The 26,338-nt window shown below is 56.1% G+C and overlaps 1 protein-coding gene across 1 annotated transcript; it reads left to right on the top strand.

Annotated features, from left to right (window-relative positions):
* Positions 1-131: 131 nt before the first annotated feature.
* On the top strand, positions 132-20,562 carry KASH5 (KASH domain containing 5). The gene is made up of 19 exons (XM_075537900.1): positions 132-249; positions 2,517-2,621; positions 2,902-3,088; positions 3,436-3,500; positions 4,569-4,638; positions 4,733-4,894; positions 5,891-6,008; positions 6,310-6,360; positions 11,837-11,914; positions 12,151-12,207; positions 12,533-12,592; positions 15,230-15,294; positions 15,447-15,534; positions 15,878-16,018; positions 17,566-17,624; positions 18,968-19,025; positions 20,017-20,075; positions 20,175-20,315; positions 20,421-20,562. Exons 1-19 carry the CDS (start codon positions 132-134, stop codon positions 20,560-20,562), a joined length of 1,824 nt encoding a protein of 607 aa, XP_075394015.1.
* The last annotated feature ends 5,776 nt before the right edge of the window (positions 20,563-26,338 follow it).

Genomic DNA, 26,338 nt, shown 5'->3' with positions numbered 1-26,338 from the left:
CACCCCTGAGAAAGCCAGGTCAAAAGGAGGATGTAGGGCTCCCGCCCTTTTAGGAGAGGGTGTTGGGCGGTAGAGGAACAGTAGAGTCCAGTCTGATGATGGAGGCAGAAACCAGGAAGGACAGGGGCATGATGGCAGCTACACTTGGCCTGTACCAGCAGAGGGTACGCAGCCTCCGCTGCACCAGGGGCCACACAGAAGCCTCCTGGGGCATGCTGCAGGAGAGAGAAGAGAGGAGGGCAAATGGAGGTGCCTGGGGGAACAGAGGTGCAGAGATAGCAGAAGAAGAGAGAAACAGACAAAAGGGAAATGGAGAATGAGCTGGGGGTGAAAGACTCAGAGTCCGGGCATGAGAGAGAGGGGGTCATCCCCTCACCAAGAGGTGGGACAGACAGAAAGACTGGAGGGAGGATAGGCATGGGAGGAGATGCGACCCCTGGCAGAGCCTCTAGCACAGGCCCTGCAGCGTCTCCAGTTGCTGTAGGTCCTTGCTCCCCTCCCCAAGGGCCACACCATGGTGGGTGTCCAGTTTAGCTGGCCACGGAGATCCTTAGAAACGTCAGAGAGCAAAAGAATTTAGCAGTGGGCCTTGCTTCTCCAGGCCGCCTCATCTTCGTGGGCTGCTGACACCAGCCAGCCTCCCACAGAGCCTGCTGGTCCCCACCTGCCAGGTGCTTTCCAAATCGCGCCTCATCCCTTCCCCAGGCAGGCGAGCCCTGGTGGCACTGACCCTGCAAGGTCTGTGGTTCAAACCCACCAGCCGCTCCTCTTGAGAAGAAAGAGGCTGTCTACTCCTATAAAAATGTCCAGCCTGACTATCCTAGAGGGTCAAGATGGGTCAGAATTCCTTCAAAGGCAATGGGTCCCCCAGGAGGGAGGTCATACCAGTCTTGTTCTCCTGAGACAGAAAGAGCCACCCACCCTGCCCCTCCAGTTCAGTCTCCTTTGAAGGTAGAAGCTGGTGTTCAGGTGGACCTGACACCCCAGCCTGTGCCCTGAGTGACCAGGGCAGGTGAGAAGCAATCAATCGCAGCCTAGGGAGCCCTCAGCTGTCATCCTTCTCACTCACTCACTGCCACGGAGGGTGCTGACTTCCCCTCTGAGTTTTGAGACTGTGGCTCCTTACAGGAGTAGAAAGCTGCATCTGCCTCCCTCAGAGGGGCTAGTGGTTTTGAACCACTGGCCTTGAGGTTAGAGCCCAATGAGTAACCACTCTGCTATGAGGGCTCCTAGCTGTCCTCTTTAAGGGAGCAGATTAGGTTCCCAAGTCTTTTCTCCTGCAGACTGGCTGAAGGACTGAAGCCACCAACCTTTCAATGAGCAGCCAGGTGCTGAACTATTGTACCACTGGGGGCCCCTGGCCTCCTTGCTGCTTGGGAGACAAGGCTCTGAAGGGGAAGTGGTTGGTCCCAGCAGTGGGGCTAGGTTCTGAGCCCACGTGGGCTCAGCTCACCAGACACACTCGCCCTGCCTGGATTGCCCATCCCCCCACACCTCAGATCCCTGGCCTGGGCTCCAGGGAGGAAGGCAACCTAGCCGCCATGCGCAGCCTGGGAGGCAGGAGATGCGCCTGCTGGATCGATGGGAGCTACCGGACTGCCAGAGTTATCGGATTGTTCCTGGCTGCGGTGGGTGGAGAGGCCTTCACCCAGGGCTTCTCCCAGAATCCTCTCTTCTCTGCCCTTCCCCAAAGCAGAGCCTGGGAGGCCAGGAGAGAGAGAGTGAGCTTGGAGCCTTCACTGGGGGCTCAAAAGTGGTGGATTTGTGGGGTCACAAAGGATCAGGGCTCTCTGGTGACTCAGGGGCTCAGCGCCAGCCTGCTAACCAAGGTCAGAAGCTTGAAACCCTCAGTCGCCACTGGGAGAAAGACTGGTTGTGAGCATCCGTACAGATGAAGCCAAAGACAAGCCCACTGCCACCAGTCAGTGCCGACCGTTTCGGACAGAGCAGATTCATCGTACAAAGTACCCACTGCGGAAATCTTTCTGGAAGCCGACGGCCACGTCTTTCTCCCATGCTGTAGCTGGGGCTTTCAAGCCTCGGACCTTTCCATTTCGTTGGCGGGTGCTTTAACCACCGTGCCACCAGGGCTCTTGCCTGAAGGAAGACAGCCTTGAGAACCCTGGAGGATCAGCTCTACTCTGTGTTCAAGGGTCACTCCGAGCACTTACTACCCTGAAAGATGAGGCCCCACACATCGCTTCCCCCCACTCCAAAACAGAGTCCGAACTCACTGTCACTGAATTGAGAGCGACCCTGTAGGACAAGGTAGAACTGCCCTGATGGGATTCCGAGATTGTGCCTCCTTAATGGGAGTGGAAAGCCTGGTCTTTATCCCTTGGAGGAGCTGTTGATCTTGAACTGCTGATCTTCTGGCTAGCAGCCCAACTCCTAACCACTACGCCGCCGCCAGGGCTCAGGGTGGCTCCAGATGGGTCTCTCCCCACTGCTGGGAGGCTGCTGGGGGCCCAGGCTCCTACCCTTCCCCTTCCTCCTCACTGCCCTCTTGTCCTCAGTGCACCTCTGGGATCAGCCGCAAGAGGGCAGTGTGGGCACACCGCCCAGCTTAGAGGAGCAAATCCTCAATTCCACGTTTGAAGCCTGTGACCCCCAGAGAACAGGTGGGGAGTTGGAGGGGGTATGCTCTGGATGGGATGGGCAAGGGATAATAGGGGCAGGAGTGGCTGGCTGAGGACAGGGTGGTGGCACCAGAGTCCTGGGCTAGGGGGTCTGATTGGAACAAAGCTCCTGATTATCGGGTTATTGGGAAAGTAAATGGACAAGGGGGTGGTGGGCCTTCTGGTAGAAGAGAATTGGGGGACACAGATGGGCAGCCAGTATATTTGTGGGCCTGTCTGAGGGGGTAGGGCTTGGCTGTCCTGTGACCCAGCTGTCCTGCAGGCACCGTGGCTGTGACCCAGGTTGTGGCCTACTTGGAGACTGTGACGGGGAGAGGCCCCCAGGACATGCACCTCCAAACACTGGCCCGCAGCCTGGACCCCAACAGGGAGGGCGCTGGAGCCACTGTGGACCTGGACACCTTCCTGGTAGTCATGCGGGACTGGATTTCCGCCTGTCAGCTGGATGGGTGGGTTCCTCTCCCCCACCTCCCGCACCTCCAGGCCAGGGCCCTGCTCAGGAGGGAAGAGACCAGAGAGGACCACAGAAATGGGAAGAAGAGGGGCTGGTGCGAGATCTGAGTCCCCAAGGTGCCTGGGAGGGGTGCTGAGGGGACCTGGAGCCAGAAATAAAAGGGGAGAAAGGAGTGTCATGGGGGGAACAGAGGCCCCTCACCACCCTCCTGCTTTCCCATCTGGCCCTGGGACTGCCATCTGGCCTCACCTTCCTCCCCACAGCGCCCCCTGCCTGAGAACCACTGCCCTCCTCCCCTGCCGCAGCCATAGGGGGTTCTGAGCTTCATCTCTTTGATAACAGGGGATTAGAGCTGGAAGAGGAGCCAGCCTTGGAGGGAGCCCTGGCCCCCCAGCAGCTGCCATCTGGTGAGATTGCTATCTATAGAATGAAGCAGGTCGGCCCAGGGTCAGACTGTGTGGGGGCAGGGGGGACTTCCCACCTAGGGCTGAGCCCAGGATAAGGGGGAACCCCACCAGTGTACCTTCCTGAAGCCGAGTCTGACTTTCTAGGGCCTTCATGGCTGCCCTCCACACCCATTACCTGACAGTTTGGGGAGTTTCTCAGAAGAGAAAACCCTGCCAGGCTCACTCACCCCTAACATCGGCACGGCAGTCCCCATCCCCACTGAGCCTCTAGGTCCATGCCCTGTCCAATCCCTGGTCTCACCCTCCGACCTGGCTCTAGATCCATTCCCTAACCACCCCTGGTCTCACCTTTCTGTCCCCTCATCCTTCACCCACCCCTGGGTCAAGGTTATAGGCCAGTGACCCCTAAAGTTATTGCCCCATAGGGTTGTGTTTTTGTACCTGCCTACCACCCCTAGAATCCCCCAAGGACCTCATTCATAGAAAAACCTGAACCCCAGGTCGATACTGACTCAGCACAGTGACCCTGGAGGACAGGGTAGAAATGCCTTTATGGATTTCTGAGGCTGTCCGTCTTGACGGGTGCAGACAGCCTCGTCTTCCTCCCAAAGAGCAGATGGTGGGTTCCAAGCTTAAGCCCCTAAGCCCCCAGGCTCCTTCATTTGTCTGAGGCACTCAGTGAGGAAGGGTGCGTGCTGTGCTTGTCCTTCCCCACAGAGGGAGGGAACCCTGGCTTTCATGACCTCCCTTAAATCTCTCTTCAGGGTCAGCAGGGGTGAGAGGGTAGTGGGGCTGTGAGCCACACAGGAGGGTCAGCTCAGGTGGGATGCAGAGCCCTCTGGGTACTCGGGTCCAGACAGGCTGGAGGGGGCACAGAGAGGAGGGGCAAGGAAATAGGCTGGGGCTGCTGAGGTGGTGGCAGCCTAGTGGTGGGGTTGATGGTGGGACACCATGAGATGAGCCATTGAGCCCTTGGAGCAGGTGAGGCCAAACACAGAAGTCAGAGGAGGGGCCTGGCCTGAGAGGTCGGGAGATCTCCAACACCCCACCTGTTCCCCCTTCTTCCAGGATGCCCAGAAGTTGAGGAACCAGCCAACCTGGAGAGCTTCGGAGGCGAGGATGACCCTAAACCTGAGCTGTATCTATCCTCAGAGCCCTTGGGAGGACTGGGTGTAGAGAGGATGGTCTCTGGCAGTACAGGATGAGGCCATCTCCCTCCTCCTCTGCCCTAGACCCGCCACAGCCGAACTGCTGAGCAGCCTGGAGGACCTGGAGCTCAGTAACCGGCGGTTGTCCACTGAGAACGCCAAGCTGCAGCGCAGCGTGGAGATGGCCGAGGAGGGCACCGCACGCCTGGCTGATGAGATATCTGCCCTGCGCAAGCAGCTCCGCAGGTGGAGCTACCAGCCGCCTAGCCCTCAGCCCTGGCCTCCCCCCACCGCTGCCCTCCCCCTGCGTTGGCCCTGCCTTCCCTTCTCTATCCTCTTTAGAGGCTCTCAGCTCTCAGCCTCCCTGCTTTATCCTCCAGCCCGCAGGCCATCCTTCCCCCTGTGTCTTTCCGCCTGTCTTCACAGCCACCTTGGGGGCTCTTCTATAGTTGCTCTTAGAGGCTCCTCGTTCTTGGCCCCTCAGTCTCTGTCCCAGTCTCTCTGGGTCTCTGTCTCCCCCCTCTCTCTCTTTCTCTGGGTCTCTATTCTCCTCTCTCTCTGGGTCTCTGTCCTCTTTCGGGGTCTCTGTTCCCTTCTAAGTCTGTCTCTCTCTTTCTCTGGGTCTTTGTCCCTTATTCTCTCTGGGTCTCTGACCCCTCTCTCTCTAGGTCTCTGTCCTCTTTCTCTGGATCTCTGTCCCCCCCTCTCTCTGGGTCTCTGTCCTCCTTTTTGGGGGTCTCTGTTCCCTTCAAAGTCTGTCTCTGTCTCTCTTTCTCTGGGTCTTTGTCCCTTATTCTCTCTGGGTCTCTGCCCCACTCCTTCTCTTTGTCCCCCCTCTCTCTGAATCTGCCCCCCTCTCTCTCTGGGTCTATCCTCCTCTCTGGGTCTCTGTCCCCGTTTCTCTGCATCTATCCTCCTCTCTCTCTAGGTCTCTGTCCCCCCCCTCTCTGGGTCTCTGTCCTCCTCTCTCTCTGGGTCTCTGTTCTCCTCTTTTGGGGTCTCTGTTCCCTTCTAAGTCTCTGTCTCTGTCTTTCTTTCTCTGGGTCTTTGTCCCTTATTCTCTCTGGGTCTCTGCCCCACTCCTTTTCTTTGTCCCCCCTCTCTCTGGGTCTCTGCCCCCCTCTCTCTGGGTCTAACCTCCTCTCTGGGTCTCTGTCCCCATCTCTCTCTGGGTCTCTGTCCCTCTGTCCAGGCCCCTGCTTCCCTCACTAAGTGCGTCTCTGCTTCTTGGCCTCCCCTCAGCGCTCAGCAGGCGCTGCAGTCTGCCAGGGCTGTGGATGAGGAGCTGGAGGACCTCAAGAGCCTGGCCAAGAAGCTGGAGGAGCAGAACCGCGGCCTTCTGGCCCAGGCCCGGCAGATGGTGGGTCCCAGGCAAGGAAATGCCGCTGCCCTCCCCACCACACACACACCCACCTCACCCCAACCCCATCCTGCCCTGGGGTCTGAGCTACCAAGGAGTTGCCACCCTACTGTCCTCCCTGCCCCAGGTCCTGCTCGGCCCAGACCATCCTGGGTCTACTTCCACCCCTCTGACAGCAGAGGGGACAGCAGGCACCATCAGGGCTCTACCAATCCACCCCCCAACCCTGCTCTCTGACCTCCTCACATGGGAGAAGGGACAGAGAGGGAGACACAAGCCTGTGTCCTCTTGGGTTGCACAGGACAAGGAGCAGCAGCACCTGGTGGCCAAGATGGAGAAGCTGCAGGAGGAGGTAAGCTAAAGCCCTGTCCCCTCAGCGCCCCTCTGGTCTCCCCAGGCTCAACCTTGCTGTTCCCAAGGGCCCACAGCAGCCTGGCACCCAACACCCAAAGGCTAATGGTGGAGGAGCTGTGAGGAATGGGGTCGGACTGCCGGGGTTCATGGTGCTGCCCTGGCTCGACACCTCAGTCCTCACCTCCAAAAGTGGCCGCAATGACAGTCTCACTCGTGCAGTGATGTGAGGTTATCCACTGCCAGAGTCTAGGGCACAGGGCCCCTGTGGGTTTCCAAGGCTTCGTCGTTCACAAAGCCCAGCACCGCGTATTTCGCTCACTGAGCCGCTGGTGGTGCTTAGATGTCTTGCCTTGTGTGGTGGTTTTGTGTTGCATTGTGTTTTGTGGTGAAAAGAGCACAGACTCCGAAGTCAGACCACCCTGACCCCCGTCCCCATCACCAGCACTTACCTGACAGGCGACCCTGAGGCAGGGCCTTCTCTCTGCCTGTTTTACTCTGGGCTCGACCATGCCTGGTCAGTAAGGTTGCTGTGGGTGGGAGTGACATGAAGCTCAGGCCCCCCCCTTTAGTGCACACAGGCTCTGCTCTGACTCAGGCCCCGTTCCGTCACGCACAGACATATCATCTGGGTTCCTTTGGGGCCAGCCTACTTCTTAGAGGCTGACATGGAAGATCACCGCCCACAAAGTGGCATTTCAGGTGCCAGGGACTTAGGAGTGACCTAGGAGACAGCCCATCCTCCTGCGCTCAATGTCTGCTCTCTGCTGTTCCATCAGAGATTGATGGTCCTCAACCCATCTGCTCCTCCACCTTCATCACCCTGCAGGCTGGCTTCCGCTGAGAGCCCTGAGTCACAGCCGCCCTGCCTGTGCAGAGAGCGCCCCTCACCAGAGGCCGGGTTCCCCTTGCCTGCTGCCCTAGGACACTTTGGGGACAGTGGTACCTTACTAGGCTTCCCAGGGGGGTTGTGACTCAGAGCATCAGCTGAACCGGCCTGGCTTCCTGTCTCCTGTGGCCTCACCAGCTCTACAGTCAGGGCAGCATCATGAAGCTCCCCTCTCTGCATTCCTCCCCCCCCCAGCCTCCTGCCCCTCTGCCTTTCTGTCCTACACCAGCATGGTGGCCGTCCCGGGGATAATTCAAGAATTTTACCACATTTGCCTATGGTTCTTCCGTGAACTCTTTCCTGCTTGCATCAGGATGCTGGCTGCAGGTGGCTGTGCTTGGCCGGGCGCACAGATTGGGGTGTTGCTGCTTCTTCCAGAACTTCTCCAGCTAGCCCTCTGCTCACGGCGACCCCACAGGCAAACGAAAGGAAACAGCGCCCAATCTTGTGCCATCCCCAGTGATTGGGCCAGATCACACCCCTATGCTCCTCTGGGCTGGGTTTTCACTGGCTGATGTTTGGCTGTCGATGGCCAGGCCTTTCTCCCGAACCCACCTGAGTAGAGAAGCGCCTCTGGCACCTGTTCACCGTCATGGCGACACACAAGCCTCCACTGGCCTACTCTGTGCTGGCTGCGCTCAGTGGGGTTTGGCCTGAGAATCGACAGGCTCTCCCTTGTGGAAGGGGCAAGAGAATAAGACCTCTGAACAAGAAAGGAAGGGGCTCCGAACTTGAGCCTGCTCCAGGGTATAGCACTTTGCCCAGAGTGGCATCAGAGGGTCCCAGGGGTAAGGCAGCCACGGATCTGTCAGGAACACACCGCCCCCATCAAGGAACAGCACCCTGAGGAGCTGGGCTTCAATCTGAAGGACCCTTGTTTGTTCAGCAAGAGGCTGTGAAGGAGGTGGGCTCTGGGTTGCTGTGGCAACGGGCCAGCTTGCCCACAGTGGCTGCAGGATCACAGACGGCTGCTCCAACTTCCTGACCCATGTTCTCCACCAAAGTGGGGAGCCATGGGGAAGACAGGGCCTCCAAAACATGCCCCCCGCTTGCAGCTTGCCCTTTTCACCAGAAGAGCAGCTTTTTCTAGTAGCTTCCACAACAGACTCACTTGCATCTCACCACCTGGAACTGATGCCTCACCTCCTGGGAAGTCTGGGAACCTGGCCCTGGTCTGCCTTAGCAGCAAGAGGCAGCCACCAGGTTGGGGTGGGGGGAGGGCAGTGCAAGTGGCTGGTGGATTGGCTCCTGTGACTGCCAAGATGGAGGGTCTCATTTGTCCCCAGGGTTGGGCCCTGGGACTGGGCCCCAGCTGCCCTGAGAAGGGGTGTGGACTGAGGATAGTGCCAACTTTCTGTTGGCAGGAGAAGGATTAAGCAGGATGCCTGGCCCCTGCTCGGAAGCCCCGCTCTGAGGCCAAGTGCCTGGCCTGTACTAGGCGCTCGATAAACCCAAGCTATTCTTGGTTTCCACCCCCACCCCCAACAGCTGCCTATAGCGCTTGGATAGACGAGTTCTCCAGTTACATTAGACTATGCTGGAGTGACGGCACTGGAGAGGCTGCCTTCCTATGGGGAACCTGCGGAAGAGCAGGAGCAGGCTCGGCTTACTGCGGAAAAACTCCAGGCCCAAGCAGCTGAGTAACCAGGGTGCCTGCTGAGTGGCCCGGGATCTGCCTGCAAATCCCCACCAGGTGGACAGATGTTGACACAGCATTCCTGGCCCGTCCTTCCTCCGCCCTTCACCTGGCCACCCGGCCCCGCTGAGACTGAGACTGAAGCAGGCAGAGTGACTGATGGAAGACTTGGAGCCCAGCCCAGGCTGCTGGAGGGGAGGAGCTGGCCCCAGTGTCCCTGGGGCACCAGGTGGAGGGTGTGGTGACAGGGCATGCTCCTCCGCCCTCCATGCCCCCTAGGCAACCTTCTGTCCAGGAACTTCAGTGCCATGTGCAGTTTCTAGGGCTCGACTGCAAATTCCACACGGATTGGGCCTACCCTGCTCTTAGGACATTCCATCTCTCCTCCTCCTCCTCCTCCTCCTCCTCCTCCTCCTTGAAGTCTCAACCCAGTCCTTCCTTGCTGAACAGCCTGATCCCATGGCCCTCCTTGCTCCACAAGCCCAGGCTGGCCCCAGCAGAGCTTGCCTCACATGTGGTGACACCGTGTCATAACTGCCACGGTCTCTGCATCTTGCTCTCCCATCAGAATGAGTCTAGGGTCTCTGGGGTGCAGACAAAGCTGTTTCTCTTTGCCCACTTTCCTGCCAGGACAGAATCTGGTTCAGAGACATCTGGCAGTTAGAAGCGGCTAGACATGAAATCAGATTTGGGCGTGCGTCTGCTAACGCTCTCGCCCTGTGCCTTTGACCTTGGCCAAGGGTCTTGAGCACTCCCTCCCTACAGTCGAGCATCAGAATAAAAATAGCTGGATGGCCCGGCAGGCATTGGATCCCTCCTGAGTGGCACAATGTGATAGGCGAGTGCTTTGGGCCTGGCCGAATTTATATGGCCACCCGTGTGACCTGGATCAAGTGGTTTGCTCATATTGTCCAGGCCCGACTTTCCCTTCTTTTCAAGTGGAACCTGGAAAATGAGCTATTGCGTGCAAAGCACGCTATGAGATGTTAAACCAAAACCAAACCCATTGTCACGGAGTCCGCTCCAAGTCTTTGCAGCCCATAGAGACACAATGGAACTGCCCACAGGGTTTCCCAGGCTGTCGTTTGTTTTCTCGCCACCCCCTTTTTTACGGAGTGGGTTACCTCCCTAGTGGTTTTGTTGTTCCCCTTAGAGACCTGTTGTTTTTACCTGACTATTGCGCCACGTGGCCAAGGACCACCGTCTTGGAGATGGCACCGGTCTCAGATTTTCCAACTGGTAAGCCTGATTCAAGGCTGCAGCCTTCAGTGTGGATTGCAACCCCAATGTCAAGCAAACCCAAGTCCTCGCAACTGGACCATAGGCATGAGCACGACAGACCGAGAAAATGTTGACATTGGCAAGGGTTTTGTGGCTCTCCCATCCACGCCATGGGAGCAACCATCAAGCATGCAAACAGTGTGTTGCATCGGGCACATCATCTGCCCAAGACCTCGTTGAGATGTGGGAGAACGAGGATGTCACTCAGAGGACGAATGTACGCCTGACACACCCTGGATCCTTTCAATCGCCTCCTGTACATGTGCCTGGCAGAAGGATGGCCAGAAAGCTCCCTGGAATCAAGGGCGAGGCTTTGTCTCACGTGCTTTGGACACATTATCAGGGAAGACCAGTCCCTGGAGAAGGACATCATGCTCGGCCTAGTGGAGGACCAGTTAAAAAGAAGGAAGACTGGCCAACAAGGTAGATTGACACCGTGGCTGCAACAAGGGGTTCACATAACAGGATTGAGAGGATGCTGTGAGACCAGACAGGATTTGGTTCGGTTGTACATAGACAGGTCTCTGTGATCGGATCTAACAAGGCGACACCTGACAACATCAAGCCTGATCTTGTGTAGAATGTTGTGTTTAGTGCCACGTTTTTCTCTCACCCTATCCAGGAACCTTTTGTGACCCTTTCAAAGTGGTCGGTGGTGGTAACTGGGCACCATCTAGTGCTTCTGGTCTCAGGGTTCTGGAGGATGATATCCATGTGGTGCGTTTGTCCATTGGCCTAAGGCAGCGGTTCTCAACCTGTGGGTCAAGACCCCTTTTGGGAGTCAAACAACTTTCACAGGGGTTGCCCAATTCATCACAGTAGCAAAGTGACAGTGATGAAGTAGCAACAGAAATAATGTTATGCTTGGGGTGTGGGGGTCACCACCACATGAGGAACTGTATTGAAGGGTCGTAGCATGAGGAAGGTTGAGAACCACTGGCCTAAGGATTTCCATGCGTCTTCGAGTTTCTTCACTCTTTTCTCCTCCAGACCGAGACCAATAGTTGTATCTTGGCCACTCGTGGACTTCTAAGGTCCTACAAGGCTGTGCTCCTCACAGAAGCAGGTGGCTGCATCTATCTCCCTCAGCATGGCTGGAGGAGGATTTGAACTGCAGACCTCTCCAGGAGCAGCCAAGCACTTTCATTGCTGCCGGCGGAGACCCCGTCGCTAAGTACTGGCAGTGGTGGGTTGCTCATTGCAGCCCCCTGAGTGTGTTTGATCCCTGTGTGTAGATGAGAGGCCTGCACCCACAGAGGAGGGCCCGGTCTCGCTCCAAGGACTTGCAGGACTCAGTGGGCTATCATGCATGTTGTTAGTTGCCACCAAGTCATGTGCAACTCACAGCAACCCCCATGTGACAGCCACTGAGGAGACTGTCTGCTCCTGTGGACACGTGTACTTCATGCAGCCTCATGAGCCCTAGGGAGCAGTTGTACTCTGCCCTGTAGTGTGACTGAGTCAGAATTGACTAGACCGCAGTGGGAGGGGTGTGTGGTTGCTTGTTTGTTTTTTAAATCTCTGCCGAGGTTGCCAGCCCTTTCTCCCACAGATCTGCCGAGTAGGTTCAAACTGTTAACCTCTGGGTTACTCGAGGAGGGCTTCGCGGCCCTGGCTGCTGAACAGTAGCTTCTTGCTGTGTGGAACCCGGCTGCCTTTCTTTCCTTCCAGAACGGGAAGTTACTGGCCGAGAGAGACGGAGTGAAGAGGCGGACAGAGGAGTTGGCCATAGAGAAGGAAGCACTGAAGGTACTGCCCACCCCTCCCCCGGAGGTGCCCTGCCACCTCCCCCTTCTGTCCCTGCCACCGCTGCTCAGAGCCACTTTTACCAGCCAGCCTGGTGGCAGTAGAGATCCCCAAGAAGCAGCCTGGTAGCTCAGCTGGGCTCCCAGCTGTCAGGATCCATGCCCGGAGGGGGTGGGGTAGCCCAGAGAGGGCAGGGCAGGCCTGGAGCTGGACAGACAGACACACCCCTTCCTTGGCAGCGGCACATCTACGAGTGTGAGTGCCTCATCTGCCAGCGAGACACCATCCTCTCTGAGGTAAGGAGGCAGGGTGGGGAGGGAGGCTGGCCAGCCTCAGGGTGCCCCAACTGCCCTGCACTGTAATGGGAAGGCCTGCCTGGGCTGGTCCCTAGGAATCGGGTTGCCTAGATAGGTGGGGGGTGGCTAAGAGAGTTTGCTGGGTCACCAGCAGGACCTGACTCAGGCTTGTCTACAGGACGTAAACACCCCTCTGGTCACTACTGTCCTTCAGGCCCTTGCTACACCCCACCCCCACCCCCACCCTCACAGCAATCCCATGCCACTCCCACCCCCAAGTCTCTGGGGGCTGAGCCTAGTCTCAGTCAGCTCTGGACTTTCTCAGCGCACCCATCATGCGGAGAGCCTGGCTAAGTCTCTAGAGGAATACAAAGTGACCACCCAGGTAGGTGCCTGCCCACCCTGCCCTCACCCAGCCTGGCCCTCATGCTTTCCCCCCTGCCGCCTTTTGGGGCTTACTGCCTCTCGTTCTCTGGTCTTTCCGTGTCTGCTGTGGGGCCCAGACCTCTCCCCTTTGCTGTTTCTCTCTCGGCTTTCCCTGACATCGAGATTCTGGTGTGCGCCAGAGAGTCTCAGAGGCCCCGAGGATTCAGTCCCCAAATTGCCGCCGTCCAGCAAGCCCCATGCATGGCTTGGTTTCCCAGTGCACAGCAGGGTGATGCTCACCCGAGACCGTGGCCCATGACATGTGCGACTGCCTTAGGAAGAAACTGAGAAGGACCAGCGTAGGACGCTCAAACACCAAGTGGGGACGAGCTGTTGGGAGAATGACGCCAGTAGGCTTGCGGAGGGCAGGATTGCCACAGAACTTCAGTTGGTTAAAAAACGAACAAACCACACCATCTTCAGAGCCTCCTAAGACAAGGTCTGTCTACAGAGAGGGAAGCAGATTCATCGACGAGTCTGTGACCAGACACTGAATTTAGGCAGACAAACACACAAGCAGACAGATAAAGATAGGTCCTGCCATTGCCTTGGAATGACATGTTCGGGGTCATGTAATGTCTGTGTCCACTGAGCAGTAACTCCCACCTCCCCTCCTTTCAGCCCACAAATAAACGCTGGTCTCCGCACACTCACTGGTCCTAGCTATTTCCTACACGCGGATCGTGCACTCAGCAGCCTCTGTGTGTGGCTTCTTCCACGCAGCATCGTGTTCTTTCCCTTGGCGCTGTTCCCCAGGTGTGTTCCTGTCACGGTGTGGCTGTGAGTTCCATTTCTCCCCACAGAACAGCCCACTGTCTGGATGGACCTTCCCCAACTTGTTGACCCAGAGATCCGGTCATGGGCCTTGGATTGTTTCCACATTTGGGCTATTTCGAATGCCACGAACATTGTTGCCCATGTTTGGGTCCCCGCTTTCAGTACCTCTGGATCTAGACCTACGTGTGGGATTGCGCGGGCACATGGCCCTCTGTTAGAAGTGAGGATAGCAAGACTTCATCTCGGCTACTTTGGACATGTCATCAGAAGAGGCCAGTCCCTGGTTGGGGTGGGGGAGGAAGACATGGCGTTGGTCAAGTGGATGTTCAGGGCGAGAAAGAGGAAGACCTGGAAGGAGATGCGTGGACAGAGTGGCTGCAGTAGGCTCACACATCAGTGATGGTGAGGACAGCACCGGCCCGGGCAGTGTCCTGTTCTGCTGGGCACAGGATCGCTGTGAGTCGGAGCCACCTCGACAGCACCTCGAAGCCATGTGGTCGTGTGTGTCTCAGGTGCGCCAGACCCACAGCAGGGCATTTCTACTCTGCTCTTGCGTGGGCAGAAGCTAGACAATGAGCACAGAAAGAGGTCATGCCTTTGGTGGAGGATGCTGCAGGAAGTCTAGCTGAGACAGGGTTGGACATGTTATCAGCAGGGATCAGTCGCCGAAGAAGGACGGCCCGCTTGATAAGGTGGATGGTTAGTGAAAAAGGAGAAGACCTTCATTGAGATGGATTGACACAGTGGCTGCCACGATGGGCTCAAACAGGAATGATCGTGGCCATCTCCCGGGACAGGACAGTGTTTCTTTCTGCTGGGCATGGCTGGCTAGGAGTTAGAATTTCCTGGCAGACAAATGGGGGTTGTTTTTCAGTGGTAGTTCTAAGGAGCCCAGAGTGGGTGCAGTGTTGGGCTGCTAGCCGCAAGGTGGTCAGTTCGAACCCACCAGCTGCTCCCTCGGAGAAAGATGAGTCTGTGAAGCGTGACAGCCTCGGGAACCTGAAGGAGCAGTTCTCCTCTGTCCTGCGGGTTCGCTGTGAGTCAGAATGGACAGATGGCAGAGACGGCAGAGGGGAGCGGGGATCAAAGAGCCCTGGGGAGGCATGGATGAAGTGCTCATCTGCTAACAGAAAGGGTGGCGGTTTGGACCCCGGGAAAGAAGGTGTGACAATCGGCTTCCGTCAAGAGGACAGTCCCTAGAAAGCCCATGGGGTCAAATCTATGCTGCATGGCTAGAAGCCAGAGTCAGCTTGATGGCTGCGGGTGCTCTCCAGTCATGCTGAGAGCGACCCCCAAGCTGGTGCCCACTGTGGCTGCCCCATGGCGCAACTCCTCCAGCCTCGGGGGGAAGGTGCAGGCTTCGCCACACCTTGCCAGAGCCTGCTTTTTCCGAGGTGGTGTCTGGGTTTCGGGGGCGGGGGGGAGATCAAGTGAGGCTGAAGAGGGTGTGTGTGTGTGTGTCCGTGTTCCGGGTGTCTCGTTTTGAGCCTTGTCTCTGCTCACCTTTGGGTCCAGGCCGCCCATCTGTTTGCCTCTGGTCTCTGCGTCCCTTCTACACCTGGCATGTCCTGCGTCTGGTCTGCCTTCCTGCCTGTGTCCCTGACTTCCTCGTGGGCTCCCTGGCTGGGGTTGGGGATGGGAGTGTTCATCTTCTGGCTTGTTCGTTGTCTCGCTCTCACTCCCCAAGTCTCTGCCACAGCTTTCCGCCCCTGCAGTGGCAGGGGAGGGGGGAGGTGAGCCCTGGGAAAGGTGAGCAGCAGAGGGAGGCAGGGAGATTGGGGAAGGATGGAGAGACAGGTGTCTGTCCCCCACCTCCCAGGAGCTGAGGCTGGAGATCTCGCACCTGGAGGAGCAACTGAGTCAGACCCACGAGGGGCCAGATGAGTGAGTAAAGGGGAACAGGAAGGGCCGAGGGCAGGGAAACTCCCCATACCTCCAATCCCCCGAGTGGGCAGGGTAGGGGGACACCCCCTCCCCCCACTGCCAGTGGAGACTGACAGCAGGCTCAGTGGCAGCTCTCCCTCCTGACCGGCCAGGCTGCCCGAAGACACCCAGTCGAGAAGAGTGGGCCGGGCCACCCTGCTGCCCCCATCACTGGGCTCTGAGATTGCAGCCATTCGACAGGTGGGCCTGGCACCTTCGCGCGCACACCCTTAAAGGCCACCAAGGTTCAGACTCCCCACGTACCCATACCCTCCCTCTGGTCCTTATCCTCTGGCCACATGGACTCCCAGCCCAATCTCCGCTCTTCTAGAATTCTCTTGCCAAATCAGACCCCGAGCCCAAGCCCATGCCAGGGCCAACTCTGACCCCCTTACCATTATCACCAGGATGGTCTCTAAGGCACCAAACCCTCCCCTCACACCCCACCCAGCCTCATGCCACCTCCCACCTGGTCCTGTCTGCACTCGGTGGCTTCCCCCTCCCCACAGTCCCAGCCTGACCCCTGAAGCCTGTCCTTCCCCAGAAACAAACAGAAGTGGCTGTGGCCGAGCTCCTGAGCCCTCTGTGTGGAGTGTGGCAGTGGGAAGACGTTGGTGGGGAGACGGACGAAGAAGCCGCCCCACCATCTGAAGCTCCACCTGGGGGACTGAAGACTGCCGGGGAGGTGAGTCCAGTGGTAGGGCCCCCCGGACTCATTCCCCACTACATATACCTGGGCTCATTCCCCCAGTGGCAAAGCAGATCCCGACTGAGGTTAGCCGCCCAGCCTGCAGCCGTATGCGGTGCATCACCCCTGCCTCCAGGTACAGCCAGCAGGGACCCCAGACTAGGGAGTTCAGGTCCTCAGGAGCCATACTGTCAGCAGGCACCGCAGGGCAGGCAGCATGCAAGGTGGGGGGTTGGATACCAGCAGCCGCTCCCTGGGAAAAAGATAAAGCTGTCAGTTCCTGTAAAGATCGACAGCCTGGGAAGCGTGACGTTCAGTCCGGTCGCTCTGAGTCAGGCTGGCTCGCTGGCCATGGGCCGACTTGGACAGGGAAGTCCTGAAAGTGCCCGGATGGCCCTCTGTGATGTGCTGGGCTGTTGGGTGGACGCTGGAACTAGCCAGCAGAAGGGGAGGAAAGAGCTGCTTCCCTGACCTCGGGAAACCCCCAGGCACCTCTGCTGAACCACAGGGGTGCCGTGTGTCTGCGGCAACACCAGGGTCCCAACATCAGCAACAGAGAGGTAGGTCCTTGGCTTTCTAACTGTTCAGCCCAACACCACGAAGGTAACAGGAAGCATTTCCCCGTTTGAAATGCTCAGCAAGTTTGAGCGCAGGATGAGCCCTTGAGCCCAGGAGTCCAGCCCTTCTTCGTTTCCCACCCATTGGCATTATGAGGAGCACTCTCTGGGCGGTGCTCAGTCTCAGACTGGAAGGTCCCAGCCAGACCCACCCCCACCCAGAGGTGCCCAGAGAGATGGGCCTCTTGGACCACCTACTTCGGAAAGGCCATGCCCTGGAAACCCTGCCAGGGCCACCCTGAGGCACAGCTGGCTGGACAACACCTGAGCACCGTCGCTCTTGGAAGTCATCGCTCTCCGAGTCAGGGTTCTGCCTGTGACATGGCTGACACCAGCCACCTTCAGCGTCCCTCTCAGAAATGCAAGATTTGAGCCCACTTGCCCCCAAAGAGTTCTGTTTTCTTTCTTTTTTTTAAAGACAACATGGCTGGAAGCTCTGTAATATCATTTTTCCTTGAGTTTCCCTTGTGACACAGTGAGCTGAGGAATGGGATTGGGCGCGGGGACATCCAGGGCAGCTACCCAGAGACTGAAATACTTAAAGTGTAGACTTTGTGGTCAAGGCCACACAGGTGAGGATGAGAAGTCTCTAGGAAAAATAAAAACAGAGAGAGAAAGGTCTGGGTCTGGTGTCTGGCCCAGAGAAACTGGGTGAACAATGGGGCCCAAGATTGGGACCAGGCAGGAAAACGAAGGCTTGGACTAAGAGGCTGCTGGGACACCTTTAGGGACCTGGAGACCAGGAGAGTCCAGACCAGAATGGCTGTGGGGCGTCTGGTTCCAGAAGGTGAAAGACTGCAGCCCTGAGGGCCACTGGGGGCAGGTGTCAGGGACTTGGGATGGGGGGAAATGTGCACATCAATGGGGAGAGGTTGAGTGAGAACAGACAAGGAGTGACCAGAGTACCCTTCCCTTTTCTGTCCACAGAGAAGCTCCCAGGAAGGGCCGGTGTCCCCTCAAGAAGAAGGGACAGAGCACGGCATGAGGTAAGGAGCTGGGCCTCCCGGATCCCCCTCAACCTCAGACTATGGTGCCTCACTTAGCCACTTGACTCTGTCTTTGCTGAGCTGGGGACCAGCAGGTGGATGAGACCATGCCCTGGGGACCCAGACAGGTTATTTTCAAACTCCTACTACTACCTGACGCCATCCCAGAGCACCTGGGCAGCTGGGGGGTGGTGGTAGGTGCTGGAATCGGATAGCCAGTGGTGTCCCGACTGGAGCCTTCGGTTACAAGGCAGCAAGAACCAGCTCAGTGACTGTGACTGTCAGGAAGCTGTGTCCAGGCATCTGAGGACACCGATAGCTCCAGACAGCTTGCCCCTCAGCCCCCACACCTGCCCTGGCCTCGAGTGGCGGTAGCGTGGGGAGCACGGTTTCCGGTAGTCCCTCCCTCTCCCCAACCCCCCTTTCAGGTTCCCAGCAACAACAGCTAATGAGGCTGCCTGCCTTGTCTTCTAATTGGACTTGTCTGGGCAGAGCTGAATTGGGCGGGCTGGGGCTCTGCAATGTGACCTGGTCCTGCGTCACCAGCCCGGAGAAGGGGCTGATGGTGGTGGGCCCCAATGCCAAGCCACCGAGTTTCCGGGAGTTGGGGAGGCAATGCCTTCCATAGGTTGGGGAACAAGGGGGAATTTGGGGGACCCGGGGGCCCTGAAGGTGGCTGGGCTTAGGAGTTGGACCCTGAGAGGGAGACAGGAGAGAGGGCTGGGCGCCTGGGCCCCAAGCAGAAGTTTCAGGGGATCATACAGTGTTTGATGGGGACAGCAGAGGCGGGGTCCTGCAGCCTGAACCCCTCAGGACAGAAGGGTGTCAAAGACAGAGCAATATCCCCAAGGGTGTTGGGGCTAAAGCCAATGACTGGAGGGCTGGCCCTGGCCCCCAAGGAGCACAGTAGAAGCAGCGTGGGAATCTGGGCCCTCAAGCGGCATCTGGCCTGAGCCCCTGGAAGGCCCTGTCCTGTTGGGCTGGGCCAGGCACCAGCTTGGGTCTTGTCTTCAAAGAGGACCTGGTAACATGAGTCTTAGTAATCATAGACCAGGAGGGAGACCTAGAGCTCCTTTTATGTCCTGCTTTCTCAGTGGGTCCTTGGGGGCCAGGGGCTGGTGTCCACCGGGGGTGGGGGAATCACAGCTAAGAAAGCATCAATCGGCTGAATCAATCAATCTGATCCCCTAAATGAGACACATGCTGAGCTGCAGGGAGAATTGTGCTGCTGCCATGGCCTCAAGGACACCTGCCCTGAGCCCATTCGTGACCCCCAGGCTCTGCTCCACTGAGGGGAGCCTGGTTGGCAGAGGAGGGGAGTTTGCAGCACCCTGTCTCCGCAGACTGCCCAGAAACCAGGAAGAGAAGCCAGAAGCCCAGACCCCAGAGACTGCAGTTCCGGTAGGCAGTCACTCCGGAACCCCCTCCCCGCTCCTCTCTCAGCCCCCTGCTCCCGGAGGCTGACGCAGCTGCCCGCCCTCCACTCCTCCGAGCTGAGAAAAATCATTTAGCCAAGAAATAACAAGGCCCTCCGGCAGCTAATGAGAGTGGAGGGGGGTGCCTGGGGGCCAGTGGGCGGCATCATGTTCCCTGGGGACCCCAGCCATGCTGGCGCGCACACAGACAGGGCAGCATCTGCCTGGCGGCCCGACCTTGCAGGCACGGCGGCACCCCCGGATTGCATTTGTGCACAGGAACCTGAGCCCACGCTGGGAAGGGGCCGGCCCCTCACCCCCCACCGGAACCCCTGTCAGTGCTGTACACTGTGGGTGGGACAGTGGACACACACACATCCCTAGAGGCAGAGGAAGAACAACCTGGGGAGGCAGGGTGGAGGGGGCAGCAGGTGGCCCTCTGCATTACCGGGCCTGCAGGCCATTGGGACCCCTTGGTGTGTGAGCGTCTCCTCTCTATGGGGAGTCACACACAGGGAAGGACCATGAAGCAACAGGGTGGCTTACAAGAATCCCAGTCCCCAACTCGCTGCCATCGACTCACAGCGACCCTGTAGGACACGGTAGAACTGCCCCTGTGGGTCACCGAGACTAACTCCATTGAAGCAGCAGGTGGTTTTGAACTGCTGACCCTTTGGGTTTGCAGCCCAAGGCATAATGCACTGTGCACCATCAGGGCTCCAGGCGGGTACATTCTCAGCAGGGAGGGGAACTGGAATGTACTGGTTCCAAGCCCTGGTTGGAACCAGCCTTCGTGCCACAGAAGAGAGGCCTGGCAAGCTGCGCCTGTGAAGCGTTCAGTCAAACACACCCATTGGGAGCCGCTGACTGTATCCCACGGGAGCTAGCTGTGGTCAGAGTCCACCTGACAGCAGGTCTGGGCTGCACTGACTGCCAGTCCAGGACCCAGTGACTCAGAGTGGTCCTTTGTCCCCCAGGCTGAACTCCCCACCCCTCTGGAAGGCCCTGGAGAAATCCCAGGAAGTCCCCCTGAGAGGTAACAGGGCCTGCCAGAACTGGGGACCACAGGGAAGTGGGGGAGGCCTGGGGCACAGGGAAAGCTCAGGGATCACCCTCCCTGTCCTGTCTGAAACAGCCCTGACACCTGGGAAGATGAAACAGAAATGAACTTGCAGCGAGCCCTAGTGCCCATGCTGGCCACCAAAGAGCTGGTGCCAGTCCCAAGAAGACAACGGGGCCAGCTCAGCCTGCCCTTCCGGCCAGCCGGGCAGTTCAGGTGGGCACTGAGGCGCCGGGCAGAGAGGGTGGGGAGCCCACGGGCACTGCCAGGAGGCCTGGGCTCCCCAGACCGCCACCATCAGCACACCTCCACCACCCACAGGGTCACCCGGCACCCGCTGCTTCCCGTCCCCGTGCTGGGCCTGCTGCTGTTGCTCCTACTCTCCGCCCTGCTGCTGGGCCACTCTCAGCCCCCCACCTGGCCCCACCTCCAGCTCAGCTACCTCCAGCCCCCACCAGTGTGAGCCCATGTACCCACCGCTGCCCCGCAACACCCAGTTCAATAAACCCTGCCCCTATGGGGCACGTTCCTGTTCTAATCATGATGGGGTACTGTTCCTTGGAGTTACCCTAGTGATAAGATCCCAAAGCTAGTGGTCTGGGGGCCTGAACCTCACGTCAGGAGCCCCTCCTGGCCTTTCATGTGCCCACTGCCTCAGCAACACCTGAAGAACAGCGGCGGCTGGGCAAAGCTGAAGAGGATGTTTTTCATGTTTTCCTTAGAGCCCAAGTCTGGGGTGGATCCAGGGAGCCAAGACCAGGTGACCTGTGACCCCAGAGGGCCTTTTTGTCTTACTTAGTGGGGTGGCACTCAGAGCTTCTTACCTCACAGCTGCAGGGGAAGGGGGCCCAAACCCAACAAACAATGTATTAGGTCACCCTCGACACATATCCCGTAGTGGAACCGCCCCATGCAGTGCCCAAGGCCATCCAACTTCACTGGTGCAAACGGCCTCATCTTTGCGGAAAACCTTCAGGGACCTTTCGGTTTGCAATCAAGTACTGAACTACTGTGCCACCAAGGCTCCCTAAACAACCAATAAACCTCCCCTCTGCGTCTGTGTGTGTGCTTATGTTTACTTTTTTTTTAATGTGTTAAAAGATCATTCTATTGGGGGCTCTTACAGCATTCCATACTGTATCAAGCATCTTTGTACATAAGTTGTCATCATTTTCTAAACATTCACTTTCCATTGGAGCCCTTGGTATCAGCTCTTTTTTCCACTCCCCACCCACTACTTTTTTATTTAATTTTTTCATGAAGCAGACACCACTCAAGACATACCTTTCCAGCAACAGAGCCCTATAGGATTGAGCAGCGCTACCCTCCGCAGAGCCGCCAGCCCATTCAAGTAGGCTGTTTGTTAGCTGGGTGGGCAGGAGCCCTTTGGCAGGACCACCTCCAGCTACATGGGAGGCTAGCTGGCTCTCCTGGGCCTGGCATGTTAAGGGTGCGGCTTGGGGCCCAGGGTTGCAATGGAAAACCACCCAACTGCCCAGCCACCTCCAGAACCCCTGGTCCTCCTTCCTTCCTGCCCTTGTCTGCCCCTGGCTGCTTCTGTCCTGACTCCACCCTAGCGCTGAGAGGCTGCTCTGGGTCAGTCAAGGAACCCTGATTCCGGAATGGGAGAATCTTCCGGCGTCCTCAATAAATAGGAAACTAATTTACTTGGTCAATGTCTCCCCCAAACCACCATGAATTACACACATACACACGCCTCAAAACCTCCATTTGTGATCATCTGGACCATCTCCCCAGCTTACCCACAATGCTGAAGTCCCTTGTCCATCACCTGGGAGATAGGTGGTCCCCAGAGGAAGTGTGAGGGATGCCCCTCACAGGAAGAGAGGGCATGTAGGAGGCTCAGGTCACGATCTCCCCTCATGTACAAGTGGGCCCATTCACTCCACAGCCATGTGCTGCTCACCTATAGACCAGAGCCAGGCTTTGCAAGCTGGAGCTGTAGAAGATGGTGAGATTGTGGAGGGCTTGCTTGTTGCGTTGTTACGTTCTCATCTGGGTGTAACTTACATTTTTGTGAACAAGTCATGTATATGGCAGCTGAGTGAATTCTTACAAACGCACGAGAGAGGTATCTGGCGGAGGATAAAGCTGGGGGAGGGACGGATTGGGAGAGGAGTAATGGACGGAACAGGAGACATGGAGGAAGTGAGATCTGTGCCGGTACATGGAGGGGGTGTGGTAGCAGAGGAGGTGAACTGTAAGTGTTGGATGTAAAGGTGGTGATCTGGTAAACCTTCACCCAATTCACTCTTAAGAAGTCAAAATCAAAACCAAATGCACAACCCACATTCCCGATACAAATCCTCATCAGAATAGGGATGGTGGGGGGGGGGGGGGATAGGGATAGAGAAGTTCCTCAACACAAAGAAGACCATATAAGAAAAACCAATGGCCAGCGTCTCAACAGTAAAAGCAGAAAACATTCCTGCCAACAGGAACCAGACAAGGAAGCCCCCAGGTGCCCCTCTTATTCAACATCCAACTGGAAAACTGCCATCAAGTGGATGTTAACCCTATAGGACAGCGTAAACAGCCTCTGTGAGTTCCTGAGACTTTACCGAAGCAGAAAGCCCCATCTTTCTCCCATAGGGTGACTGGTGGTCTGGAACTGTTGACCTTGCAGATCGCAGCCCAATGCCTAGCTACCATGCAACGAGGGCTGCAAAGAAGAAGTCAAAATGTAGTCAGATTACATTTTAACATCTTGGGTTTCCTGTTTGACCCGTTTTAAAATTGTTCTGGTTTTTATTCTTTTCCATTTTCTTTTGGATTGAGCTGTGTACTGTGTTTTATTTTGTTGGGGAGGTGGATTGTATGATTCTATATGAAATCAAGGATAGATAAGTCTATAGCAGTGATTCTCAACCTGTGGGTTGCGACCCCTTTGGGGGTTGAACGACCCTTTCACGGGTCACCCGATTCATAACAGTAGCAAAATTATAGTTATGAAGTAGCAATGAAAATAATTTGATGGTTGGGGGTAACCACAACATGAGGAACTATATGAAAGGGTTGTGGCATTAGGAAGGTTGAGAACTGCTGGTAGAGACAGTAGGTTGATAGTTACTTAGGGTTAAAGACGGGATGTTGGAGAAATAGGAGGTTAAAAATAATAAGTACAAAAATGAAGAAAATGGTCCAGAATTAATGGTGGGGATTGCACAACTATTTAAAAAGTATATTCAAACCACTGAGTGTGTTAGTCCGGGTTGGCTAGAGAAATTCATAGACACATATGTATATAAAAAAGAGCTTTGTCAGAAGCAAATAAGCCCACATGGAAGAAGCATACCGGCCAGTGCGATCACAAGGTGCCAAGGGACCAGGTATAAGGCATCATGCAAAAAAAATGATATAAGTGTGTGTATGTATGTGTATACATGTGTATATGTATATATATACCATATTAAATGAAGGGGGAAGTGCAGAGTGGAGACCCAAGGCCCAAGTGTCGGCCAATGGAGATCCCCTCATAGAGGGGTTTAGGAGAGGAGATGGGTTAATTAGGGTGTGAGGTAGTACCGATGAAAAACACAGCTTTCCCCCAGATCCTGGATGCTTCCTCCACCCAACTACCATGATCCGAATTCTACCTTGCAGGGCTGGATAGGACAGAGGCTGTACACTGGTACATATGAGGGCTGGAGGTACAGGGAATCCAGGGTGGATGATACCTTCAGGACCAAGGGTGTGAGGGATGATGTTGGGAGAGTGGAGGTTGAGTGGGTTGGAAAGGGGGAACTGATTACAAGGATCCACATGTGACCTCTTCCCTGGGAGAGGGACAGCAGAGAAGGGGGGAAGGGAGACTCCGGATAGGGCAAGATATGACAAAATAACGATGTATAAATTACCAAGGGCACATGAGGGAGGGGGGAAAGGGGAGGGAGGGGAAAAAAAAAGAGGACCTGATGCAAGGGGCTTAAGTGGAGAGCAAATGCCTTGAAAATGATTGGGGCAGGGAATGTATGGATGTGCTTTATACAATTGATGTATGTATATGTATGGATGGTGATAAGAGTTGTATGAGTCCCTAATAAAATGTAAAAAAAGAAAAGGAGAAAAAAATGATGAGGCCAAACACTGTACAGATGTGCTTTATACAATTGATGTATGTATATGTATGAACTGTGATAAGAATTGTATGAGCCCCAATAAATTGTTTTAAAAAAAAAGGAGCTTTGTATAAAAGAGTGAATGTATATTGAGAAGACATCCCAGCTCAGTCCAGATCAAGCCCATATGTCCAACACTAGTCCATAAATTCCTCTTCAGACTCACACAGCGTATGCAATGATGCCTAATGCAGGAAGATCACTGGTCAGTGAGTAGAAAGCCTTGTGGATCCAGTGGCAGTGGAAGCATCTCAACACTGGCACGGGTCTCCACGTGGCTCCTCCAGCTCTCTGAGTCTCTCAACAGCAAGAAAGGAAAGGCAGACAGAGCGGGTGGCCTCCAGTGAGGGATCTATCTCCCTCATGCCTCCATATGAAGCCTGATTGACAAGCTAGATTCCACCCCTTCGCTCAAATTGACAGAATTATGTAACTGAGGGAAAGCATGAGAAGAATCCTGGTGGCATTGTAATTCATTATGGCAACGAACAGCTTGAGGAGGCTCTTAAATGTTGCTCCCAAGTACCCATAAGAAGTGTGTGCTAAAAAAAAAAAAAAAAATTAAATTAAAAAAAAAAAAAAGAAGTGTGTGATCCGGGAAGGGCAGGATCCACTTGATCTGAAAAATGCCTTCTCAAAGTTTGGAATGTGTAGGTGATAACTGAAGGAAGACAGACGGAGGCCAGGAGAGAGAGGGGAGCTAAAGGCAAGGTGGGCTAGTCAATGATAACAGATGGGAGGGGGGGAGACTGAGGGGGTGGCAGGGTGTGATGGGCGGTGGGGGGGGGGGTGTGAGGCGGAAGCAAGGACAGCAGCTAGGGCGATTGACTGGCCCAGGGATGAGCAGAGCAGAAAGCCGGGCCATCTCCAAGATGGGGTGCCCTTGAGAAGGGGCGGGTTTAAAGGACAGCATGCTGCTAAGCAAAGGGCCAAGGGGTTCAGGAGGTGGCTGGAGACCAGAACCCTCAGCAGAGAAAGGACACCACAGCTGGAGGTCTGGAGGGTATCTGCGTTTTCCTGGAGAGAGGGGCGTAGATCCGGAAGGGATTCCAGGCAGCATTTTATGAATCTAGGGAGAAATGGGAGTTCTGGATGACACAAAGAGTTAGTGCCTGGCTGCTGATGGAAAGCTTGGAGGATCAAATCCACCCAGAGGTGCCTACGAAGAAAGATCTGGCAAGCTACTTCCCAAAACTCAAGCCAGTGATAACCCTACAGTTCCACCCTGACTCGCAAGAGGTTGTCGCCATGACTCAAAAGTCCACTCCACTCGAACTGATTTTGTTGCTGTTCTTGTTTGGTTTGTTTGTTTGTTTGTTTAGCAAACAGGTAGAACGGCTAAAGAATCCAGGTAATGATCCAATCACGGGACCCTCCAGCACACAGGAGGCTCCTCCCAGTGGGTACAGCCTTTAGAAGAGTGGTTTAGCAATTTAATCCTATTTTCTCCTGGGAACCCACCCATCGGCCCCGCCCCCTTGCACCAATTAGAGCATGATTCTGACTCATCCCGACCCTGGAAGAAAGAGAGAAGCTTCCCGGAGTTTTCTGAGGCTGCCCATCTTTACGGAGCAGACAGCCTCATCTTTCTGCCACCTCTCCATGAGAGCAGTGGAAATTCTAGACCTTTGAAAGGGCACACATGTGGATCCGACTGCCCACTCTGTTTTACACGAGCGCTGAAACGTAAAATTGGGCCAACTCCCGGTACTTCTGAAGAAGACAGTTCTTAGAGTATTTCAGAAAACAGTAAGGGGAAACAGTCCCGCCCCACATTCTAAGGGCCAATTAGGGTGCGGTCCGCATCCCGGAAAGAAATGTAAATTCCGTGAGATCTGACCCCCACTCGCCACTGACACTATAGGCCCCGCCCCCTTCTCCTCTAAACCAATCAAAGCGCGGTCCGTACCCGCTGTGCTCCGCATCTAGCGGTTCCAGGCTTTCGGACACCTTTGGGAGTGGATTGCCATGGTCACCATGGAGCGGAGGCACTGTCAGGCTAGCCAGGGCTCTGGGGAGAGAGGCGGATCCTGATTGGCTATCTCCTTGATTCACCTGCCGCCCAGGTGCCTCCTTAGCCTCTAGCCCTTCCTTCTCAGA

The sequence above is a fragment of the Tenrec ecaudatus genome, chromosome 18, assembly GCF_050624435.1.
Source record: "Tenrec ecaudatus isolate mTenEca1 chromosome 18, mTenEca1.hap1, whole genome shotgun sequence".
Lineage (NCBI taxonomy): Eukaryota > Metazoa > Chordata > Mammalia > Afrosoricida > Tenrecidae > Tenrec > Tenrec ecaudatus.
This window is presented reverse-complemented; position numbering and strand designations above follow the sequence as displayed.

Bases quoted from the DNA above. Each gene is read 5' to 3' on its own strand.
- KASH5 (XM_075537900.1), top strand. From the start codon at position 132: ATGGCAGCTACACTTGGCCTGTACCAGCAGAGGGTACGCAGCCTCCGC. The intron at 6,009-6,309 runs GTGGGTCCCAGG...TGGGTTGCACAG, and splicing joins TGGCCCAGGCCCGGCAGATG to GACAAGGAGCAGCAGCACCT. The intron at 17,625-18,967 runs GTAAGGAGCTGG...CTGTCTCCGCAG, and splicing joins GGGACAGAGCACGGCATGAG to ACTGCCCAGAAACCAGGAAG.